The following is a 25492-nucleotide window of genomic DNA, read 5'->3' as shown; positions in this document are numbered from 1 at the left end:
GGTGCTGACAGCTCAGAGCCTGGAGCCTGCTTACGATTCTGTGTCTCCCTCTCTCTCTGCCCCTCCCCTGCTCACGTTCTGTCTGTCTCTCTCTCTCTCTCTCAAACATAAATAAACATTAAAAATTTAAAGAAAAAGAAAAGATGCTTAACATAGGGGCACCTGGCTGGCTCAGTTAGTAGAACATGCAACTTCTGATCTCAAGGTTGTGAGTTTAAGGCCCACGTTGAGCACAGAGATTACTTATGAAAAAAAAAATAAAAAGATGCCTAATATGATGATCAGAAAGGAAAAATGTGCTAAATGACTCCATAAATATAAAGAAGAGGCCCAAGATACGGGAGAGTTCAGTGTCAAGAAGCGAAGGGGGAAAAAAAAGAAGCGAAGGGTACTATGTACCAAGAACTAAATCCTAGTAAAATCAGTGACTCTAGTGCTTACTAATATATTCGTTGGATGTAATAGTCAGACTTTTTTCCCGAAATATTTTAACTAAAATAAGCACATATGTTACATTTTGCCTATCAATATGACAGAAGATATTTCTAAAAAAAGATATTTATGAATACTTATTTTACCTAGTTTGCTCATGCTTACTCACAGACTACAGCATTTGTCACATCATGTAATATTAGTTGATACCATATGCCATTAGGAGTAAAGAAAGCGACACTAATCACGGAAACAATTTCTAAAATGTACACAATCAGGGAATTTATTCAAGAAGTTCTAGAATCCATTATTACCGCTTAATTCTTGTGAGTGTAAGTGTCCTTGAGGTACTTCATTACATGATGTCTTGCAGAGGCTAGAAAGCATTTCCCTTTCCCTGTCAAAGAAACAGCCACATTAGAAAGCAGCACAAAAACGAAACAAAACAAAACACCACACACACAAAATATTTATGCCATTTTTCCATTAAAATACTAGCAAGCCTATCAACAGTTTGAGATTCTCCAGTCTCTTACTCCATAAAAACCCTTATTAAAAGACCATCCAAGTGATAGTGAATTATATACTCTTCATCCCAGAATTCCCACCTTGCTTCTTTTAGACATCTCTCTATGGAGCAGAATTTACCCTGGTCAGTAAGTAGTGCCCATGATTCACTATCCTTTGGCTGTCGTCCAATTTTTGCTACTCTTAATTCAAGTCACAGCAAATTTTATAGAAAGTTATTATAGAAAGGAAAAACAAGAGTATCTTTAAATAGCAAAGAATCCCAGATTCCACAACCTGTCAGTAAAAATTTTTTGAAAAGATGATTTATCTAATCCCCTAACACGTAAATAACTCAAATCATAGAATGTTAGTGTTAGAAGAAATCTCAAGGGTCCGTCTAGTACAAGATTCTTGTACAGATGTGGAGACTGAGGCCCAGAGATATAAAGTGAATTGTACAAGAGCCTAAGCTAGCAAGTGAGGTCAATAAGGACTCAACGTTAAGTTTGTGAATTCCACATACAGTGATCTTAGCTCTACGCCACCCTCCCTAGAGCATAGTCTTAGTTTGCACAAACTATTTTGCATACTTTATGTGGAAATGGTAGATGATTCTGAAAAGAAAAACCCAAATCTTAATGCAACATTTAAGGGAAAAAAACAATGATTTAAATACCGAATAACTGAGGAAGATGTACAAAGGGGTGATAAAGTCTTGTGAACACTGTACTGATTCGGAAACTTGAGTGAAGACCTTTCTTTCTTAGTCATCTTCTCCTTCAACAGCTTCACTGAGGAAGAGGCAATCTAGAGCCAAATGCAGGAATGTGGGTGCCTGAGATCACACTGGTAAACCAGCATTACTGGAAAATAAACCTCTTAAAAAGATAGCTAATCATATATGGGTTCCTCACTGATGTAAAATTGCTTTTTGTAATGGAATTAGAGTTTACATACACTAAAATTTTAAATAAACTATGGAATTTTTTTTGCAGAGTCATGTTTTTCTAAGTATGCGACTAAATCATCTAATTAATGTCATGCCAATTTAAAATAGTGGATTTCACAAAGCAGGGCAAATCTATGGTATAGTGAAGAGAAGACCACCAGATTCTAGGCTACATATATGGGCTTTGACTATATGAGCAAAATAATGTGGAGAATCAACACAGTTATTCAAATAACACAGGTACTTATGCTTTAAATCATCCTCATGATTGAGAAAATTATCCACTTAACATGTATGCATAAGCATGATTCAAAAGTGGCAAGTAGCTGGGTAGACAGAAAAGCATCACTTTAGAAAATGAGGACTGTAATAATAGGTGTCTTCAATTTTACGTGGAGTCTAGAACCTTGTTTACATGGAGTCTAGGCCCCTTTTGAAGCACAGAAGTATGCAGAGTAAAATCTGTCTTTGTCTCAGCTCCAGGTTGGAAAAAAAAGAGAGAGAGAGAAGAAAGAGTACTCCTCTGGATTAGTTATAGTGATAGATCTACCCACACATGAGTACAGAACTCAAATCTACACTAAATATGTGGGGTAGGAGAACAGAAACCAAAAAAGTCATTTAAAGTTGTCCCATGTCCATCACATCTCTGAAGTGCAGTGCAGAAGAGAATTCAAATTCTCTTGGAGGAGAATACTCTAGATCCAGACTCACGTGAGATTCCCACAGATTTAGATCAACAATATATGAGAAAATAAACAAAAAGTACAAACCACCCAAGGACATAAGTTAATGAGTGAGAAGCAGACAAAGCAATAAACAGAAGATTTAGATCCCCCAGGGACTTTATATTTATCAGGTATCAGTCTTGAAACAACTAAAGAACATGACCAAAAAACATGACATAAGGCAGATTATAAGAAGAACCAAATGGGGGTGCCAGGGTGGCTCAGTCGGTTGAGCGTCTGACTTCGGCTCGGGTCATGATCTGGCGGTTTGTGAGTTCAAGCCCCGCGTCAGGCTCTGTGCTCAAAGCTCAGAGCCTGGAGCCTGCTTCAGATTCTGTGTCTCCCTCTCTCTCTGCCTCTCCCCTGCTCATGCTCTGTCTCTCTCTGTCTCTCAAAAATAAATAAATGTTAAAAAAAAAATTCTTTTTAAAAAGAAGAACCAGGGGCGCCTGGGTGGCTCGGTCCGTTGAGCGTCCAACTTCGGCTCAGGTCATGATCTCGCGGTCCATGAGTTCCAGCCCCGCATCGGGCCCTGTGCTGACAGCTCAGAGCCTGGATCCTGTTTCAGATTCTGTGCCTCCCTCTCTCTCTGACCCTCCCCCGTTCATGCTCTGTCTTGCTCTGTCTCAAAAATAAATAAACGTTATAAAAAAAAATTTTTTTTAATTAAAAAAAAGAAGAACCAAATAAAGTTTCTAGAGGTAAAAAATATAGGCACTGAAATTAAATTCTCAATAGACAGTTTAAACTAGAGATTAGATTCAGCTGGAGAAAGATAACCTAGAAAGCAGATGGGAGAAATTACCCAGATGAGATAGACAGTATATCTAAGTACATCATATAGTGAATGAAGCAAGCTGAATGGTGGCCCCAAAAAGATATGTCCATATCCTAATCCTTGGAACCTGTATATGTGACTTTATTTGGATAAAAGGTCTGTGGAGAGGGAACAAAGTTAAGGATCTCAAGATGAGATATACAATGAAGTGTTTATAAAAATGGAAGGAGACTTGAGATATAAACACAGGGGAGAAGACCATATATAGAGCAAGATGGGGGCCAAGATTAAAGTTATGCTGCCACAGCCAAGGAATGCTCAGGGTCACTGTTACAACAGCAGAAGTGTTAACAGAGAGCATAGTAATAAAAATAAAGATCTAATGGAGAAGGAAGGGGAAAATGTCATATTCTTCTGAATGGATTCCTTGTTACATTTTTTGTAAAAAAAAAAAAAAAAAAGAAGAAGAAGAAGAAGGAAGAGGAGGAGGAGGAGGAAGAAAAAGAAGAAAAAGAGGAGGAACAGGGGAAGGAAGAGAAAGAAGAAGAAATATTTAAGATTGTGACATTTCAGGGGTACCTAGGTGGCTCAGTAGGTTAAGTGTCTGCACGAATTTCAGTTAAGGTCATGATCTCATGGTCATGAGATCAAGTCCATGTCAGGCTCTATGCTGGGTGTGGAGCCTGCTTAGGATTCTCTCTCTCCCTTTTCCTCTGCCCCTCTGCCCCTTTCCCCTGCTCGCACTCTCTCTCTTCTCTCAAAAAAAAACAATGATTTTGATTGATGTGACATTTCAATACTTGGACTAAAATGTGATGGAATGTTTGAAAGCTAAAAACAACGCTCAAAAGTAAAATATTTTCAGATCATATGTACCTCAGTTCTTTCAGTATGCAACTGTACTTGTAAACTTTTCTTTCTTCTGAACTTTTTCTCTCCTGAAAAATCAGAGGATTTCTCTTCTCCACAGAGGAATATTGATGTTTCATACCTAAATTGCACAGAAAATTGGAATAATTCCTGAGTTGCTTTTTTTTCTTACTTTTTCTTTTTTTCATCTTTTATCTACAGAAAATTTCAAGCATATACAAAAGTAGACAGACTAATGTGATGATTGGGGCGACTGGGTGGCTCAGTCAGTTAAGTGTCTGACTTTGGTTCAGATCATGATCTCATGGTTCATGGGCTGGAGCCCCGCATTGGACTCTGTGCTGACAGCTCAGGGTCTGGAGCCTGCTTCAGATTCTGTGTCTCCCTCTCTCTCTGTCCCTCCCCCACTCATGCTCTGTCTCTGTCTCTCAAAAATAAATAGACGTTAAAAAGAATAATGTGACAATCTTCCCATGTACCCATCACCCAGCTTCAATAATAGGCAATCCTATTTCAGCTATATCCCTACTCCCGTTTCTTATTATTTTGAAGCAAATTCCAACATCATATTATTTCATGAGTGAAAATTTTAATATTAATTTCTACAAGGTGTTTTTTCTTTTATTTTTGAAAAAAAAATTTTTAATGTTTATTTTTGAGAGAGGCAGAGCACAAGCAGAGGAGAGGCAGAGAGAGAGAGAGAAAGAGAGACAGAATCTGAAGCAGGCCTCAGGCTCCCAACGCAGGGCTCGAACTCACAAACTGCGAGATCATGACCTGAGCAGAAGTCAGACGCTTAACTGACTAAGCCACCCAGGTGCCCCAAGGTGTTTTTTCTTTTAAAAAAAACACATTTAAAACACAATTATGACACCCTAAAAGTTAACAATAATTTCTTAGTATCAAACATGGTCAGTGTTCACATTTCCAATTGTTTCATAACTGTCAAAATTTATTAACACTGCATCAGGATTCAGTAAGGTCACCATTACAGTTTGTTGATTGATGTGTCTTTTAGATCTCTTTTTTATCTATAGGCTCTTTTTCCATGTCTTTTATCATCCTCATTATCACTATTGCCAGGCAATTTGTCCTATAGATTTTCCACAGTCTGGATTTTGCTAATTATATCACCATGGTTGTAGAATTTTAAAGACTTGATCAGATTAACTTCAACAGATTAAGGGTTGAACCACTAAATTGTACACCTAAAACTAATATTATACTATATGTTAACTGGAATTCAAATTAAAACTTAAAAAAGACAGCCAGGTGATTTTAACGTGTAGATAAATTTGATAGTCACTATGCAAACCACAGGCTTGTTCCTATTCAGAACTCCCATCAATTGGTCTATAACTCAGCATTTTATAAGAAATACCTTATTCTTCCTTATAAAGGAACTAAAAGCAAAACTAAAAGCTCTTTAGCAGAAGTGGCTCCTTCTTTTTAGAGTAACCTGCTATACAAGGGCTACTTAAGTAATACAAAGGACAATGAATGGATTGAATCTATAACATCTTCAGATGAATTTGGCCCCAAGCAAAATTGTGATGTAGAGGTAATTTTTATCATGCACCTACCTCACTGCCCTTCCTTAGCAGGTACCTTGCCCTTTTGACTCTCTATCCCTTTAAATCCAATCCCATGAATTCCTGCCCTGAGAGTGCCATTACCTTGCTCTTAGCCCCCCTGAATCTGCCCTATTATTAGTCTCCTCTGCAGTCCTCCACTCACAAAGGGAATGACTTTAACTCTTTTGATTATGACCCAGAGTATAAAATACATTTCTACTGAGATGTAGTACACATATACAAAGAGAGAGAACTGAAGTAATTTCACAAAGTAATACTTATTATGTGAAAAACACTCTAGTGTCTTCAATACTATTCGAATTTCTTTTTAAACAAAATACCAGTTAGTGACCTCCTAAGTTGATTTTATAACACACAAGTGAGTCATAATCTAGAATCTACTGCTACTTTATATCACCCATCCTCTCCCCATATATCTCCATTGAGATCTTCATATTTCTGGAACAATTATGATTTCCACATTATTACATGATTTTTCAAATCTTTATTATTTTTCTAAAGTATAAGTGTGTTTATGTTATGAGCTGCCTCAAACATTTTACAGAATTGGGATGACTTACTATAAATAATGAATAAGTGAAAACATTTGTTCTGTACCCTATTCTTCTAGGGCATTGTGTCTCCCAGGTAACCTAGTTTATACAGTGCTAATGAAAGAATGTAAAGGAACACTTCCACCATCTCCCATTCCTTCCTAGGTGACAAGGTTTATTGCGATGTTCTAGAAATAATTATTTTGCCTTTTGTCACTGAACATAAAGGAATAGTGGGATTCTCCATGAGACTATCACCAGATTTATCAGCAGGAACCTTGCAGGCCAGAAGGCAGTGGTATGGTATATTTAAAATCCTGGGGGCAAAAAATACCAAAAACAAAAACCTGCCAACCAAGAGTACTCTACCCCCCAAAGCTGTCCTACAGAACCGAAAGACAGATAGTTTCCCAGACAAAAAAAAAAAAAAAAAGGCTAAAGGAGTTCATCACACTAGATAGACTGACCTTATAAGAAATGTTAAAGTGGGGGTGCCGGGGTGGCTCAGTCGGTTGAACGTCCACCTTCAGCTCAGGTCACGATCGCATAGCTCATGAGTTCGAGCCCCACGTCAGGTTCTGTGCTCAAAGCTCAGAGCCTGGAGCCTGTTTTAGATTCTGTGTCTCCCTCTCTCTCTGCCTTTCCCTTGCTCACACTGTCTCTCTCTCTCTCTCTGTCTCTTTCTCTCTCTCAAAAATAATAAACATTAAAAAAGAAAAAAGAAATGTTAAAGGGAGTTCTTCAAGCTAAAATGAAAGGATGCTAATTAGTAACATGAAAACAAATGAAAGTGTAAATCTCACTGGTAGAGGTAAACATATAGTTAAATTCAGAATACTGACATCTTGTAATGGTGGAAGGGAAATCACATATAACGCTCACATAAAGGTTAAAAGATAAATGTATTAAAACAACTATAACAACAATAATCTGTTAATGGATACACAAATATAAAAAGACGTAAGTGGTGACATCAGAAACAAAATGAGAGTGAGGTGTAAAAATGCTGAACTTATGGGGCGCCTGGGTGGTGCAGTCGGTTAAGCGTCCGGCTTCAGCCAGGTCACGATCTCACGGTCCGTGAGTTCGAGCCCCGCGTCAGGCTCTGGGCTGATGGCTCAGAGCCTGGAGCCTGTTTCTGACTCTATGTCTCCCTCTCTCTGCCCCTCCCCTGTTCATGCTCTGTCTCTCTCTGTCCCAAAAATAAATAAACATTGAAAAAAAAAATTTTAAATAAAAAAAATAAATAAAAAATAAATAAATAAAAATGCTGAACTTTTGTATACATTTGAAGTTAGGTTGTTACCAGTTTAAAATAGGCTTATAAGATGTTTTATATAAGCCTTATGGTAACCACAAAGCAAAAACCTACAGTAAATATACAAAAGATAAAAAGAAAAGAATCAAAGTATATCACTAGAAGGGCACCTGGCTGGCTCAGTCAGTGGAACATGTGACTCTTGATCTCGAGGTTGTAAGTTTGAGCCCCACATTGGTTGTAAAGATTACTTAAAAGTTAAAAAATATAGTTTTAAATATATCACTAGAGAAAATCATCAAATCACAAAGGGAGAGAGTAAGAGGAAGAAAGGAACAAAGAAAACAAGCAACCAAGCCAGAAAACAAGCAACAAAATGGCAATAGTAAATCCATACCTATCAATAATCACCTTCAATGTAAATGGACTGAATTCTCCAATCAAAAGACAGAGTGGCTGAATAGATTAAAAGAAAGAAAAAAAAAAAAGACCCAAATATCTGCTGCCTCCTAGAGACTCCCTGCAGCTTTAAGGACACTTATAGACTGAAAGTGAAGGGATGGAAAAAGATATTCCATGAAAATGGAAACCAAAAGAGGGCAAATGTAGCTATATTCATATTAGACAAAATAAATTTCAATAAATATTTTTTGGTTTTTGTTTTTTTAATTTTTTTAATGTTTATTTTTGAGAGAGAGAGAGACACAGAGAGTGAGTGGGGGAGGGCAGAGACAGAGGGAGACACTGAATCCAAAGCAGACTCCAGGCTCTGAGCTGTCAGCACAGAGAGCAACACGGGGCTCAAACCCATGAACCATGGGATCACGGCCTGAGCGAACGTCAGTCACTTAACCAACTGAGCCACCCAGGCACCCCTCAATACGTGTTTTTTTTTAATGTTTATTTTTGAGAGAGATAGAGAGAGAGCATGATTGAGGGAGGGGCAGAGAGAGAGAGGGAGACACAGAATCTGAATCTGAGCTGTCAGCACAGAACCCCATGTGGAGCTCCAATTCATGAACCGTGAGATCATGACCTGAGCTGTAGTCGGACGCTCAACTGACTGAGCCACTCATGTGCCCCTCAATGTATGTTTTTAAGCCAAAAATTGTAACAAGAGACAAACAAGAATCATTACATAATGATAAAGGGGTGAATTAATCAAGAGGATATAGCAACTGCAGTGTTTATGTATCCAATATTACAGCATCTAAACATATAAAACAAATACTAACAGATCTGACAGGAGAAATAGACAGCAATGCAGCAATAGTAAGGGACACTTAAATACCCCACTTTCAACAGTAGATAGACTAACTAGAGAAAAATGAAGGAGAACATTGAACTTCAACTATACTGGAAACCAAATGGACCTAACAGACATATAGAGAGCATTCTATCCAACAGCAGCAGCATATACATTCTCTCAAGCACACATGCAACATTCTCCAGGATAGATAATTTGTTAGGCCACAAAACACGTCTTTAAAATCTTAAGAAGATTGATGGGGCGCCTGGGTGGCGCAGTCGGTTAAGCGTCCGACTTCAGCCAGGTCACGATCTCACGGTCCGTGAGTTCGAGCCCCGCGTCGGGCTCTGGGCTGATGGCTCAGAGCCTGGAGCCTGTTTCTGATTCTGTGTCTCCCTCTCTCTCTGCCCCTCCCCCGTTCATGCTCTGTCTCTCTCTGTCCCAAAAAAATAAATAAACGTTAAAAAAAATAATAATAATAAATAAATATATTAAAAAAAATAAAATAAAATCTTAAGAAGATTGAAATCATATCAAACATCTTCTGTGACCACAAAGGTATAAAACAATAAATCAATTACAAGAAAAAAACCTGAAAAAAATCACATATGTAACGATTAAACAATATGTTCCTGAACAACCAATTGGTCAAAGAGAAAATCAAAAGGGAAATAAAAAATACCTGGAGACAAAGTAAATGAAAACACAATATACCAAAACTGACTGGATGCAGCAAAAGCTGTTCTAAGAAAAATGTTTATAGAGATAAACACCTACATCAAGAAAAAAGAGGGGCACTTGGGTGGCTCAGTTGGTTGAGAGTCCGATCGGCTCAGGTCATGATCTCACATGACAGCTGATAGCACAGAGCCTGGAGCCTGCTTTGGATTCTGTGTCTCCCTCTCTCTCTGCCCCTCCCCCACTCACACTCTGTCTCTGTGTCTCAAAAATGAATAAACGTTAAAAAATAAAACTTAAAAAAAAGAAAAAAGAAAGATCTCGAATAAACAACTTAATTTTATACCTCAAGGAACTGGAAGGAAAAAAGGAACTAAGCCCAAAGTTAATAGAAGGAAGGAAATAACCAAGCTCAGAAATATAGACTAAAAAGACAATAGAAAAGATAAAAGAAGCTAAGAGTTTGTCTTTTGAAAAAATAACCAAAACTGACAAATCTTACTAGACTAAGAAAAAAAGAAAAGTCTCAAAATCAGAAATAAAGAGGAGACATTCAACTGATAACAGAAACACTAAAGCTCATAAGAAATTACTATGAACAATTATATGCCAACAAATTAGATAACCTAAAAGAAATTTATAAATTTCTAGAAACATACAAGACTGAATCATGAAGACATAGAAAATGTGAACAGACCAATTATGAGTAAGGAGATTGAATCAGTAATCAAAGACCTCCCCACAAAGTCCAACATGGCTTCACTGGTGATTTCTACTAAACATTTAGAATTAACACCAATCCTTCTCAAACTCTTCCCAAAAACTGAACAGGAGGGAACACTTCCAAACTTGTTTTATGAGGCCAACATTACAGGTAACAAAACCAGACAAGGACACTACAAGAAAAGAAATCTGCCATCCAATATCCCTGATAAACATAGATGCAAAAATTCTCAACACAATATTTCAATAGTACATTATATTAGTACAATACAATATTAATACTAATTAGTACAATACTAATATTGTACAGTATTAGTACAATGTACTAATATTTCAATTGTACATTAAGAGGATCATAGACCATGATCTAGTGGGATTTATTTCTGGAATTCAAGGATGGTTCAACATAGGCAAAACAGTAAATGTGATACCCCACATGTGATAGGGAAAAACCCATTCTTCTTCTGTGTTTCCCCTTTACTCCTCCACGACTACCACACTCACAACACTTCTGACACCAGATGTGTGAGGTATTCTTCCCCACCACCAAGCAATTCTCTGCCGCACCAACTGGGTCCTACAATTTACCTCAATTCTAACACTATCTACTTGGATATACTGTCAGATTCCACAGGTTAAGGGATCTGTCCCACAAGGCTGCTCCCACCCCACTTGTGCCAATCACAACTCCAGATTGTGACCTGTGCTTCGGACTCATCACCTATAAATGAGAGGCTCCCAAAAGACCCTCTTTGGAGTTGATTAATTTGCTAGAAGAGCTCACAGAACTTAGAAAAATAGTTACATATTTTTACCAGTTTACTTTTTTAAATATGATAAAAGATACAGGTGAATAGCCAGATGAAGGGATACATAGGGCAATGTCTGGCAGGATCTTAGCACAGGAGCTTCTGTCCCCAAGGATTTGGGAGGACATCAGCCTCCTGGTATGTGGAGGTGTTTACCAACCTGGAAGATCTCTGAACAGGCCTATACTATTGAGATTTTTATGGAGGCTTATTCATGTAGGTAGGATCAATTATTAATTCCATTTCCAGTCCCCTTCCCCTCTCTGGAGAACTTCTAGGTTGGTGAACACATCCACAGACTAGGAGGGTGACACACCCCAACCCCATGGGGACAGAAGCTCCTGTGCTTGGAACCCTCCCAAACCTCACCCAATGAATATCTTCATGGGACTATTCTTCTGTATACTCAGTCATGTCCTTTAATAAACTGCTGAACATAAATGTTTCCCTGAGTTCTGTGAGATGCTCTAGTAATTAATTAAACCTGAGTAGGGGTCATGGGAACCTCTGATCTGTACCCAAGTCAAACAGATTACAAAATCAATAGACAAAAATCAGTTGTATTTCTATACACTAACAAGAAACTATCAGAAAGATAAATTAAGAAAACAATCCCATTTACAATAGCATCAAAAAACAAAATACTTAGAAACAGATTTAACCAAGGAGGTGAAAGATGAGTACACCGAAAACCATAAAACATTAATGAAAAACACTGAAGAAGACACAAATAAATGGCAGGATGTTTTGTGTTTGTGGACTGGAAGAATTATATTTTTTAAATGTCTTATACTACCCAAAGTGATTTATATATTAAATGCAATTCCTGTCCAAATTCCACTGGCATTTTTTGCACAGAAGTAGAATAAATAATCCTAAAATTTGTATAGAATCACAAGAGACCTCAAAGAGCTAAAGCAATTTTGAAAAGGAAATAGTAACACTTGTAGAACATAGTAAGCTCTTCGACATTGGACAATGTTTTGGATTTGACACAAAAAGCAAAGGCAACAAAAGGAAAATTAACAAGCGGGACTACATAAAACTAAAAAGTTTCTGGACAGCAAAGGAAACCATCAGCAAAATGAAAAGGGAATCTATACAATGGGAGAAAATATTTGCAAACCATATATCTGATGAGTTAATATTCAAATATACAAGGAATTCATACAACTCAATAACATAAATAATCCAATTTTAAAAGGACTTGAATAGACATTTTTCCAAAAAAAGACATACAAATGGCCGACAGGTACATGAAATGGCTCACAATCGCTCATCATCAGGGAAATGCAAATCAAAACCATAATGACGTATCATCTCACACCTGTTAGAATAGCTGTTTTCAAGGAGACAAGAAACAAGTATTGGCAAGAATGTGGAGGAAAGGAAACACTTGTGCACTGCTGGTGGGCATGTAAATTGGTGCAGCCGCTATGGAAAACAATGTGGAGTTTCCTCAAAAAATTAAAAATATAACTACAATACGATCTTGCAATTCCATTTCTGGCTATATATCTGAAGGCAATGAAAACACTCTCAAAGAGATATCTGCACTCCTAGATTCATCACAGCATTATTCACAACAGCCAAGGTATGGAAACAATATAAATGTCAATCAACAGATAAATGGCTAAAGATGTGTCATCACACACACACACACAGGAATACTACCCAGCCATGCAACATGGATGGACCTTGAGGGCATCATGTGAAGTAAAATAGGTCAGACATAGAAAGGCAAATACTGGATGATCTTATATATATGTGGACTCTAAAAAAGCCAAATTCATAGAAACAGAGAGTAGAAGGGTGGTTTCTGGGGATGGAGGTGGGGGAAATAAGAAAAGGGAGAGGCTGGTAAAGGGTAGAAACTTTCAGTTAAAAGGTAAATAAGGTCTGTGGGCCTAATGCATAACATTATGGCTATAGTTGATAACACTATATTGCACAATGGAAATTTGCTAAGAGAGTAGAACCTAAGTGTTCTCACCAACATAGTTAAGTAAATAAGGTAAATATGTGAAATGAGTAAAAGGTGGTAATCATTTCACAATGTAAATATATATCAAATCTTCACATTGTAGACTTAAATACATTATTTTGTCAAAAAAGACAAACTTGCAGGCATATGGATAATTGCTCTGCTATAACTAGAAGCCCATGGTGGCTTAGAGGTTTCCACATAGCTGTGAGAGAAATGAGAAAAAAAATGAAAAGAACGGCTACCTAGGAGTTAAAACTATACCAAAAGAAAGGCCACAAATATGCATGATCCTCCACATTTAGCACCTTATGAGAACATAGGAGCTACATTTTTGGTTCTCTCAAGCTTGCAGCAGTATAATTCAATTAAGTGAGTTCAGAGTTTAACTTACCTTTTTTTGTGCTCTAGCCTCAAACCCCTAATTTCATGTGAAATTGTCTTCTGTGTCATTTGAGAAAACTTGACGTCTGTCTTGTTGTCAATATGTCTCGATGGCAAGTTGGTTGCAAGAGAACTGCAGCCTTCATCTGATAAATCGCTATTTTCTTCTGCCTGGGGAGTAACCAAGAGCCACAGTCAACCGTGTTCTCTTTGCACAAGTGAGTTCAGTATGACCTTCCGGGTCAAATAATTCATCGTAGATAAATATTTTCTCTAAAGTGATGCTACCAGACAGAATTTTGTTGAAAAGGATTTAATTATCAGTGCATTCGTTCAGATTAGGTTCATGTTCTAAATGTCACCAACTATCCTTAGTGCATTATGCCCAGCATTCGTGAACATACCTAACAGTTGTGGAATCTAGTTCTTAAGGCATCTTTAAATTACTTCATTAAATTAAAAACTCTTCTCCATGAACATAAGGGAAGGGAGGTGAAAATAATATAAAAACAGGGAGGGGGACGAACCATAAGAGACTCTTAAATATGGAGAACAAATAAAGGGTTACTGGAGGGGTTGTGGGAGGGGAGATGGGCTCAATGGGTAAGGGGCATTAAGGAATCTCCTCCTGAAATCACTATTGCACTATACGCTAACTAACTTGGATGCAAATTAAAAATATATAAAGTAAAACTTAAAAAAATAATTAAAAAGAAATAAAAACTCTTCTCTACATCCACTATCAAGAGGATGAGAAGACAAGCCACAGACTGAGAGTAAATACTTACAAAAGACATATCTGATAATGGGCTGTACTCAAAGTACTGTTATTCTGTATATTCAAAAATATGTACAAAGAACACTTAACAATAAGAAAAAGCACAACCCAACTTAAAAGTGGGCAAAAGATCTTAACAGACATCTTACCAAAGAAGACGTGCAGATGGCAAACAAGCAAAGGAAAAGATCATTTGCTCAACATCATGTCAATAGGAAAGTGCAAATTAAAACATCAAGATACCACTACACATCTGTTCAAATGGCCAAATCCAAAATACTGACAAAACCAAATGCTGGCAAGGATGTGGAGCAAGAGGAGCTCTTTCTTATTCATTGCTGGTGGGAATGCAAAATGGTACGACCACTTTGAAAGACAGTACTAAACATACTTATACCATATTTGGCAGCAATTACACCTTATTGGTATTTACCAAAGGAGTAGAAAACATATATCCACACAAAAACCTGCACACAGATGCTTAAAACAGCTTTCTTCAGAATTGCCAAAACTTGGGGAAAAAAACAGTGCCCTTCACCAGATGAATGGCAGTAGATTCCGTACAGGAACTGTGGTACATCTAGAAAATGGAATACTATCTGGCACTAAAAAGAAAGGAACTATCAAGCCATGAAAAGACACGGAGGAAACTTAAATACGTATCGCTAAGTAAAATAAGCCCATCTGCAAAGGCTACATACTATATGATTCCAACTATACGACATTCTGAATAGGTTAAACTATGAAGACTACAGAGACCAGCGGTAGTCAGTGGAGGAGGGGGAAAACGAATAAGCAGAGCACAGAAGATATGTAGGGCAGTGAAACTATTCTATATACTATAATAATGGCTACATGTCACTATACGTTTGTCCAAACTCACAGAATGCACAATACTGAATCAACCCCAATGTAAAGTATGGACTTTGGGTGATAAAGATATGTCCGTGTAGGTTTATTGATTGTAACAAATGTACCACGGTGGTGTAGGATGTTGATAGTGGAGGAGGCTGCACATGTATAGAGGCAGGGAGTATATGGAAACTCCCCACTCAACTTTGCTGTGAATCTAAAACTGCTCTAAAAAATAAAAGTCTATCGAGAAAAAAAATAAAGCAGCTATATTGCTTCTAAACAGACACCTCCCCCTCCAAAAAAGGAACTAGAGCCTAGGAGCAATGAACATGTTTAGAAAAAGAGGAATGAAGTCAGAAATATACTCTTTTGAAATGCGGCTGTTTGCAGGTCATCTGGGTAGCTCAGTGGGTTAAGCATCCAGCTCTTGGTTTCAGCTTAGGACATGATCTCACAGTTCATGAGTTCGAGCCCTGCATTGGGCTCTTTGCTGACAGTGCAGAGCCTGCTTGGGATTCTCTCTCTCCTTCTCTCTCTCTGCCCCTCCACTGTTCATCCTCACTTTCTCTCTCTCTCTCTCTCTCAAAAATAAATAAACTTAAAAAAAAAAAATGGCTGCTTGCTTAAAACAACTGGACTGCATCTAGCTGATCAAAGGTATATTAGTTTTTAACCCCTGAACAAATTACAAAGGCAATGTATAAAGCAGATCACTAAAGGGGTTTAGAGAATCTCTATTTCTACACAAAATGTAAATTAAGGGAACTATTTCAGTGACTTTTAGGGTCTGCATACATTCATCTTACAACAGAGGCACACCTTTAACAACCTGCTTCAAAAAGGCAATCTGATTTGCTGCCCTAATATTTATTAGGAATGATGAAAAGTTTCCTAGAGATGTTGAGAAAAATGACTCAAAACAGAAACCAGGAAACTAAAAGGAGGAAGATCTAAAAAGACAGAGAGGCACAAAAACCTGTTATCAAAGACCAGATGAACAGAAGCAGTCAAATAGTGAACAGAAACTTTGATGATACAGAAAAGGAAGAAAATAATCTCTGAAATTCTGTGGTTAAAGGTGAACCGTCTGTGAAGTATAAACTATACAGCCTAAGGAAGACAAACTGGTATGATATATTAATACTGTTAATTATTTTAACTTTTAAGAATCAGCGCTTCCAAATCAGCTCATGAGGATACAATCAACTAAGTATTAGGTATAAAAAAGTGGAACAGGTTAGTAGACATATCACACATCTTGGTACTTAGCAAGAAGCCTTGAAATTGTTTTGTTTTTCTTTTTGCGGGGGTGGGGGGGCGCCTGAGTGGTTCAGTTGGTTAAACATCTGACTTTTGTTTTTAATTTTTTTAATGTTTATTTATTTTTGAGAGAAAAAGAGACACAGATGAGTGGGAGAGAGGCAGAGAGAGAGGAAGACACAGAATCCAAAGCAGGCTCCAGGCTCTGAGCTGTCAGCACATAGCCCGTCGTGGGGCTTGAACCCAAGAACCATGAGATCATGATCTGAACCAAAGATGGATGCTTAACCGACTGAGCTGCCCAGGTGCCCCTAACTTTTGATTTCAGCTCAGGTCATGATCTCACAGTTTGTGAGATCCAGACTCACACCACACTGTCTGCTGACAGCACAGAGCCTGCTTGGGATCCTCTCTCTACTTTTCTCTGCCCCTCTCCCACTCATATTCTCTCTAGCGCACATGTGCTCTCTCTCAAAATAAATAAATAAACGTTAAAAAAATTTTTTTTAAATTTCTTTCGGATTACAGTATAGGTACATGTCATATGGTAGCACCAGATCCATTGAAAGCATAAATTTAAAAGGTTAAGACTCTGAGTTGACAATGTTGAATTTTTCCTGAGCCTTGTGCTCCTGGAAAACAGTGAAGATTAAAGGAATCCCTTTACCCCTTTGTGTTCTGGAAAATGGCCTGCTGCAAGGAATCACCCTTCCCCCCCCCATAAGCTTTAGATAAAACTCACAGATGCCCCCCTTGTTTACCTATGACGAGGCCAAATACCTTCAAAATTCCTTTTCTTTGTTCTACGAATGATTAGCTAAACTGTTTTAACCCCACTGATTAATTAGAACAGAAGGATTATTAGCCAAACTGTGGTTAAGCTTTCCTCCTTCCTCCAGGCCCCTATAATATTCTCTGATCTGTTTATCTCATCATGCCACTCTTTCATCCCACTTCCCCAAATCCAGTTCCTAGCCTTGTTGACTCCTCTCCATGAAAGAAAAGCCATTTTTGCCTGGCCCTTGAGCTCCTTGAGGATCTTATGGTCACAGCCTTCCCTCTCCTATTTCAATAAATAGTCCCTTTCCTCCCTTGGAATAATCCTTTCAAATAAAGTCTCTCCTTACTAAGTCCGGGTTTGTTTTTTGTTTGACACAATACCGGCCAGTGGATAAGAACATCCCCTGAATCACAGGGAAGAAGGCTAGAGACACTTGGTATCTTTTAGATTACCTTCTGGTTAGACTCCCACATCATTAATTATGTTACCTACAACCATTTATGTGGGTTTAAATCCTTTATTCTCCCAAAAAATTATCCCAGTCCCCTACCCCGCAAAATACTCTCAACATACACCACAGACCTCTTGATATTGCTGGGATGAAAGTTCATTATATGCCCACTAAAAGAACTCAAAACTCACCTTAGTTATTAAAAGATCCTATAACTATATTGCTCTATGAATCTGCTTACTGATTATGGGTGTGAGATAAACATAAACTAATTTTTTAATGTAAACTATTTTTAAAGAAGAAGAAGAAGAAGAAGAAGAAGAAGCAGCAGCAGCAGCAGCAGCAGCAGCAGCAGCCTTTAGAAACTGTTTTTGAAAAAAAAATACCTGGCAGAATAAAGGTACTTTACTTTCCATTTTTCAGTTTAGAGGTAAATTCGGCCCTTGAGGACTCAAAGGTCTTGATGAACAAGTATGAATGAGCACAAAAGGATTTCCTGCCAAAAAAAAAGATAAGAAAAAAATCATATGCCTGCTTAAGAGACTTAATTACATTTACCTACCTGGTTATCCCTGCAATGTAACACAGTATAATACCAAATAGATATTCCCCAAGCCATATACGTGTACAAAAACTAGAAAAAGCAGTTAGCAGATTGTAATTCACAGGAGATCACACTGTCCCTTAATTTTACCTTTTGTGGTATAAGAAGTAGAGAAATCCAAAACAAATGACATAAAAGGCAGAGAAATCCACTTATATTTATTTATTCAAATAAACCCAGAGAAACAGAACTACTAACATAGCAGCAATTCCCAATGTTATTAAATGCTTACTATACACTAGACATTATGATGAACACTTTAACATAAATTATTTCATTTATTCCTTACAGATATTTTTTAAGGAATTATCATTATCTTTATTTTACAGATGAGGAAAATAAAGACTCAGATCAAGTTGTCCAAGATTAAACCGGCAACAAATAACGGAGTCAGAATTTGAAGTCAGACAGCCTAACTCAAGAGCCGTGGTCTTCAGCACCCTATAACATCGCCTCTCAAAAAAATACTATTGTAAACAAAAGATGCCTCAGCCTGTTTTAAATCAAAGACTTCCACATCACATACCAACCAATTTTCAAAATTCCTCGCATTTTCACAGGCTTTTTTTACTTCTATCTGAGTTACAGTGGATGTGCTATTTATTACATTGCTAGTTATATTACATTGTTACAATGATCAGGGTCATTTTCATACCATGAAGTTTAACTGCAAGTATTAATATTCTTAACAGAGATAGTACTTTAAAATCACTTACTTCTGAAATGTTATACTAATTACTGCTGAATGTGGTATGTCCAACATTCCTGGAATTCAAACCATGTTAAAAATCCAATGAAACCATGTGACAAATAGCCATCTCAGAAGACATTAGGTGGCTATGCAGATTTCCCCAGCAACCCACTCGATGTTACCTCTTCGAGGTCTTCTCTAATGAGCTCAATCTTTACTCAGCAACTATTTGGTATAGTATGGTCTCCACCATTGTAACTGTCTTCACTACTCAACTGGCATTAATCATTTGCCTTATATTTTTATTTGCCACATATACATCTCCTATATCAACTATAACCTAAATTTCATGGATGGACTGAAATGAATGGATTGGTATCTTATCATTCTTTGAACTATTTCTCACAATAACAAGCACAATGCTATATGTATAAAAGGAAGGAAAGAAAGAAGGGGGGAAGAGAGGGAGGAGGGAAGAAGGAAAGGAAAGGAAAGGAAAGGAAAGGAAAGGAAAGGAAAGGAAAGGAAAGGAAAGGAAAGGAAAAGAGAGAAGGCATGTCTTCCTTATGGAGATTACTCACCAACAGCTTCTTATCAAAGTACCTAATTAAGCACAGTAAGCTTTATTTAAATGAACCACGAAAGGAAGAATTGTTTCATAATTTTTGACCTATCAAAAAGTTGACTGGTTTTAATCTGCTGGATGAATCAAATACTACATAACCCTCTCCAAGCTAAGAGAAAAAATAGTACAGGAAGTCCCTTCCCCATAAATCTGACAAAAGATGTCTCAAGTCTTTCAATCCTATGATACATATATGAACTTGAAGGACAAACCAAGAGAAATGAAGTTGTATTTCTCTTGTCCAATCTATCTGTTTGTCTCTCCATCCATGAATTCAACACATATATACTGCATGCTTACTATGTACTAGGCTCTCTTCCAGGCTGAAAACAGAGACAACAGGGATACAGCAGTGAAAAAACAGGAAAAAATAAATCCTGTTTATTTATCCGGCTCCTCATGGAGCTTACATCCTAGTGAAGGAGAGACAATAAAATAAATAAGTAAAATATGTAGTATGTTATCTGTGATAAGTACTAAAGGGGAAAAAAATGTAAAGCAGGGAAAAAAGTGAAGTACGATGTTAAAGAAGAGAAGCAGGGAACAGATAGGGTAGCCAAGAAAGACCTTACTGAGAGGGAGACTTGTGCATACAGATCTGAAGGAATGAAAGTAGGAAGCCAATGAATATCTTAGGGGACAGCACTTCAGCCAGAGAAAAGCAAGTACCTAGGCTCAGAAGTAAGAAGCAGCTTCATTGTTCAAGGAACAGTGGGAAAGCCCATAAAGCTGAAGCAGAAAAAGCAAAGTGAAAGAAGTGGGGATCAGAGGGGTCAAGGAAGGGGGGCAGAAATAGAGGGCCCTTAAATCATTGTAAAAACTCTGGCTTGTGCTCTGAGATGGGAAGCCATGAGACCGTTTTGAGAAGGGAGATGACATGATGTAAAGTCCTTTCTGAAAGGATCACTCTAGTCGTCACAAAGAGGATAACCAGGTGGGGCTAGATTCCTAAAAGCCAAGTGGAAAAAAGTACTCCAAAAGAAGAATGAGCAATTGCCTGGGTGGCTCAGTTGGTTAAGGGTCTGACTCTTGATTTCAGCTCAGGTCATGATCTCAAGGTTCATGAGGTCCAGCCCCTCATCAGGCTCTGCACTGACAGTGCAGAGCCTGCTTGGGATTCTCTCTTTCCCTCTCTCTCTGCCCCTACCCTGCTCGCTCTCTCTGTCTCTCAAAGTAAATTTCAAAAAAAAGAAGAATGAGTAATCAGCTGTGACAAATGCTGCCAACAGGTGAAGTGAGAGGAGTACTGAATGGCTGATTAGGTTTTCCAACATGGAGGACACCAACGACCCTAAGAGGAGCCATTTGGGTAGTATGGTAAGGAAATAATGTCCTTGGAGTGAGTTCAAGAGAGAACGGAGGAGAGAAAACAGAGACAAACAGAAGAGGACTCTTTCAAAGAGTATGCTTTAAAGGGGAAAAGAAATGAGGTAGTAGCTGAGGGGCAAAGGGGTTACGAGGGTTGAAGATGGGGGAAAATAAAGGCATGTTCATATGCTGATAAGAATAATCTAGTAGAGAAGCAAAAATTGATCACACTGGACGGGAGAATTACTGAAACAATATTCTCAAGTAGGATAAAGGAGATGAGATTTAGGGCACAAGGGCAGGGTCTGTCCTTAGCTGAGAATATACTTATAAGAATAGGAGACATGACAGAGTAATTGGGCTTAATTACATGAAGACCAAGTAAGCAGATGTGGTTGTAGAGGCTTGTGAAAATCATCTGATTGCAGTGAGTTTTCTTTTATTATTTAATATCTATATTATATAAACTTTTATTTTAAGATGGAAATCATCTGATTGCTGAGTTCTCTTTTATTATTTGATATATAGATAAGCGTTTATTATTTCATATATATATATGCTTTTAAGTAGGCTCCACACCCAATGTGGGGCTTGAAACCACAACCCTGAGATCAAGACTCATATGCTTTACTGACTGAGCCAGCCAGCTGCTCTCGATTGCTTTAGTTTTCTTAGTGAAACAGGAAGCAGCATAATCAACTGAGAACAAGGATGTGAGAGAAGATGCTAGAGGTTTGAGGACAGAGGTATTGTTATATAACAGTCATCGAGGAGAATGGAAGAATTAGTAGCCCAGGGGTACCTGATAAAGTTGCTGGGCAGCCTCAAGGGTCCCTTGAGGAAAGGACAGTGAATTTAAAGTGAAACCAGGAAGCACGGTTGTGGTTTTTTTCTCTAGCTGTGTTCAATGCAGAGATCTAGATTTAATCTAAGATTATGACTTAGCCAAGAAAGGAAAATGAACTGATAATGTGATAAGGAAAAGGGGGGAAATGAAAGGGAATGGTTTTAATTATTGACCATGTAACAAACGGAGTAGGTGCGTGGGAAATAAGTATGAGAGACGGTGAGTGACATCTAAAAAAAAAAAAAAAAAAGGTAGACTGAAGATCCTGGTGGGGTCCAGGGATTATCAGAGTCAGAGTGAGCCTGAAAGACAGGAATGTGATGGTTGGAGAATGGCACACAGTATTCCCCCACCTTATGCGTGGAGACCTGTTCACAGACCCCCAATGGAAGCCTCAAACTACAGAGTACCAAACCCAGTATATATTGTTTTTACCTAAACACAAATACCTACAATAAAGCTTAATTTCCAAATAAGGCACAGTAAGAAATTAGCAATAATTAATAAATTAATTGAGAATTAATTTTTCATACTGAGAATACGAAAAAGGGACAAGTGACTGAGGAAAGGTGAAATAATCGTAGGAAGACAGGAACTGAGAGATCAGAGTACTGGAAGGATCATCTACATGAATGCTAAAGTCACAAGAATCATGACAGGAGTACAGTTAGAGCCGCAGAAAGCCAGGAGCTGAAATTTAACTAAAGCAACAAGGAGTGGTAGTGGGTGGTATAATCTGATAATGCGAGATGCAAAACTGAGCATTTTGAAAACGGAACGAAGAAATGTCTGGAAGCACCTATGAGAATCAAGAAGGGATCATCTACTCACCCTCTAGGCCCAGCAGTACTAGGAGAGCGAGAGAGAAAACCACCACCACCACCCATACCTTTGTTCTGCCCACCACATTCCCAGATACGCAGTCTTTCCTCATTTTCCCTTACATCTTGGTGGTCACTATCTGATTCATCAAAAACTCCCAAAAAGAAGGAAATTCAAAACCGTCTGATACATAACAAGTATTTTTTTAAGTATCATGACTGATTCAGTCCCCATGTAGATCAAGCTGTCATATTATTATTAAAGGGTTTTCCATTCCTTGGCAGAGTATAGAATTTTCAAAATTTTATAATTTAACACATACATTAAAATTAGGGGATGAATGGATAAAGAAATTGTGGTTTATATACACAATGGAGTACTACGTGGCAATGAGAAAAAATGAAATATGGCCTTTTGTAGCAACGTGGATGGAACTGGAGAGTGTGATGCTAAGTGAAATAAGCCATACAGAGAAAGACAGATACCATATGGTTTCACTCTTATGTGGATCCTGAGAAACTTAAGAGAAACCCATGGGGGAGGGGAACAAAAAAAAAAAAAAAAAAAAGAGGTTAGAGTGGGAGAGAGCCAAAGCATAAGAGACTGTTGAGAACTGAGAACAAACTGAGGGTTGATGGGGGGTGGGAGGGAGGAGAGGGTGGGTGATGGGTACTGAGGAGGGCACCTTTTGGGATGAGCACTGGGTGAGAAAAAGAATAAAGAAAAAAAAAAAATAAAAGAAAAAAAAAAATAAAATTAGGGGAGGAGACATACAGATGGCCAACAGACACATGAAAAGATGCTCAACATCACTCATCATCAGGGAAATACAGATCAAAAGCACAATGAGATATCACATCACACCTGTCAGAATGGCTAAATTCAAAAACACAAGAAACAAATGTTAGTGAGGATATAGAGAAAAGGGAATCCTTGTGCACTGTTGGTGGGAATGCAAGTTGGTGCAGCCACTATGGAAAACAGTATGGAGCTTCCTTAAAAAGTTAAAAATAGAATTACTATATGATCCAGTATCAGACGATTGGATATTTACCCAAAGAATACAAAAACAGTAATTCAAAAAGATATATGGGGGTACCTGGGCGGCTCAGTCAGTTAAGCAACCAATTTGGTTCAGGTCATGGTCTCATGGTTTGTGGGTTCAAGCTCCACATTGATTGGTCTCTGTACTGACAGCTCAGACCCTGGAGCCTGCTTCAGATTCTGTGTCTCCCTTTCCCTCTGCCCCTCCCCTGTTTGCGCTCGGTCTCTCTCTCTCAAAAATAAACATTAAATTTTTTTTTAAAACTATATGCACCCCTATGTTTACTGCAGCATTATCTACAATAGCCAAATTTTGGAAGCAGCTCAAGTGTTAGCAGCCCATCTATCCATTGATAGATGGATGGATAAAGAGGTGGTATACACACATACACACACACACACACACACACACACACACACACACACAGGAATATTACTCAGCCATAAAAAAGAATGAATAATCTTGCCATTTGCAACAGCACGGATGGAGCTAGACAGTATAATGCTAAGTGAAATGTGTCAGAAAAGACAAATACCACAAGATTTCACTCATATGTTAAGAAACAAAGGGAAAAAAAGGGACAAACCAAGAAACACTCTTAACTATAGAAAATAAACTAATGGTTACAAGAGGGGAGGTGGGTAGAGAATGGGTCAAATAGCTGAAGGGATTAAGAGTACACTTATCATGATGAGCACTAAGTAATGTATACAATTGCTGAATATTGTACACCTAAAACTAACACTTTATGTTAACTACATTGAAATTTAAATAAACTTTAAAAGCCGTAAATGAAGTTGGGGAGGAGTGCTTATTGTTACATGAAATCATAGAATCCACAACAGAGCTGGGATGATTTCAGAAATCTTTCTGGTCGGGGTGCCTGAGTGGCTCAGTGGGTTAAGCTTCTGACTTCGGCTCAGCTCATGATCTTACTGGGGGGGGGGGGGGGGGGCTCGAGCCCCACATCGGGCTCTGTGCTGACAATTCAGAGTCTGGGGGCTGCTGCAGATTCTGCGTCTTCCTCTCTCTCTGCCCCTGCCCCACTTGTACTCTCTTTCTCTCAAAAATAAACATTTTTAAAAAAGAAATCTTTCTGGTCTAATACCTTAATTATATATAAGGAAGCTGATACACAGAAAGATTGTGATTTGCTCACACAACGTACACAAAATAGTAGCAAAATTCAGGTCCCTGACTCCCAACTCCAGGGATACTTTCACTAAATTTACACTGCTGCTTAGTAAACCCAGAGGCACAGCTAGGCAGAAATATGGAGAATCTAACTTTGTTTTGTTTTCAGTGCTCTGATGTTTGCATTGCGCTTTCACAACTGCACTTTCTCACTTGCTGAGTTACCACCACCTCCTCATCTGCTTCCCTCCCATCACCCAAGGGCGACAGCCTTCTGCAAAGTACTTTCTACTCTTTCCATTTGGGTTCCCTTCCAAGCCGCCCCCTCACTTCCTCCCTCACTTCCCTTGCAGCGATGACCGCAAACGTCCATTAACAGCAACTGCAGACACCTCTTCACTGCACCTTTGCCCTTAACGTTCACACACAACCGGCACCACCCCCAACTACCACCTTTAACAATACTGACTGAACTTCCACTTCATGGAAGAACCTGTGCTGTGGAACATTCCAACAGGCCCTGCTCGTTTAGCCTTCTGGCGAAGAAAGTGAGTAGACCTGTAAACACGTTAAACCACTCACCAGATGAAAACAAGTGCTCTACTAGAGGTTTGAGGGTTTGCTCAAGAAGCAGGGAAGCTTCCCAGCCACCATGACCTCCACCCTTCTAGAACCACCACCATTTCCGAGGCACCATCGGATCCAGCCGCGTCTGCCCCTTTAGTGCCCCGCCCGCCCAGTCACATCGCTGCCCCTTCTGGAACCTTCGTCCATCTCCGTAATTGTTCCACTTTGTCCCTCGCACCGGGTG

General features: G+C 38.4%; 1 protein-coding gene across 1 annotated transcript in view; it reads right to left on the bottom strand.

Annotated features, from left to right (window-relative positions):
- Positions 1 to 19672, bottom strand: part of LOC147574456 (EF-hand calcium-binding domain-containing protein 13-like) — a 97861-nt gene extending 78189 nt beyond the window's left edge. The window contains exons 1-5 of the mRNA XM_086687648.1: positions 17992 to 19672; positions 13491 to 13651; positions 4274 to 4388; positions 1619 to 1749; positions 747 to 829 (exon numbers count right to left, since the gene is read on the bottom strand). Coding sequence (XP_086543774.1) covers positions 747 to 829; positions 1619 to 1749; positions 4274 to 4388; positions 13491 to 13651; positions 17992 to 18021 — 520 coding nt within the window. The 5' untranslated portion in view covers positions 18022 to 19672. The remainder of the gene's footprint in view (positions 1 to 746; positions 830 to 1618; positions 1750 to 4273; positions 4389 to 13490; positions 13652 to 17991) is intronic.
- Between the last annotated feature and the right edge of the window lie 5820 nt (positions 19673 to 25492).

This window comes from Puma concolor, chromosome E1, assembly GCF_028749965.1.
Source record: "Puma concolor isolate L17-30 chromosome E1, mPumCon1.1.hap2, whole genome shotgun sequence".
In the NCBI taxonomy this organism is placed as follows: domain Eukaryota; kingdom Metazoa; phylum Chordata; class Mammalia; order Carnivora; family Felidae; genus Puma; species Puma concolor.
The sequence above is the reverse complement of the archived record's forward strand: the minus strand, read 5'-3'. Positions and strand labels throughout refer to the sequence as shown.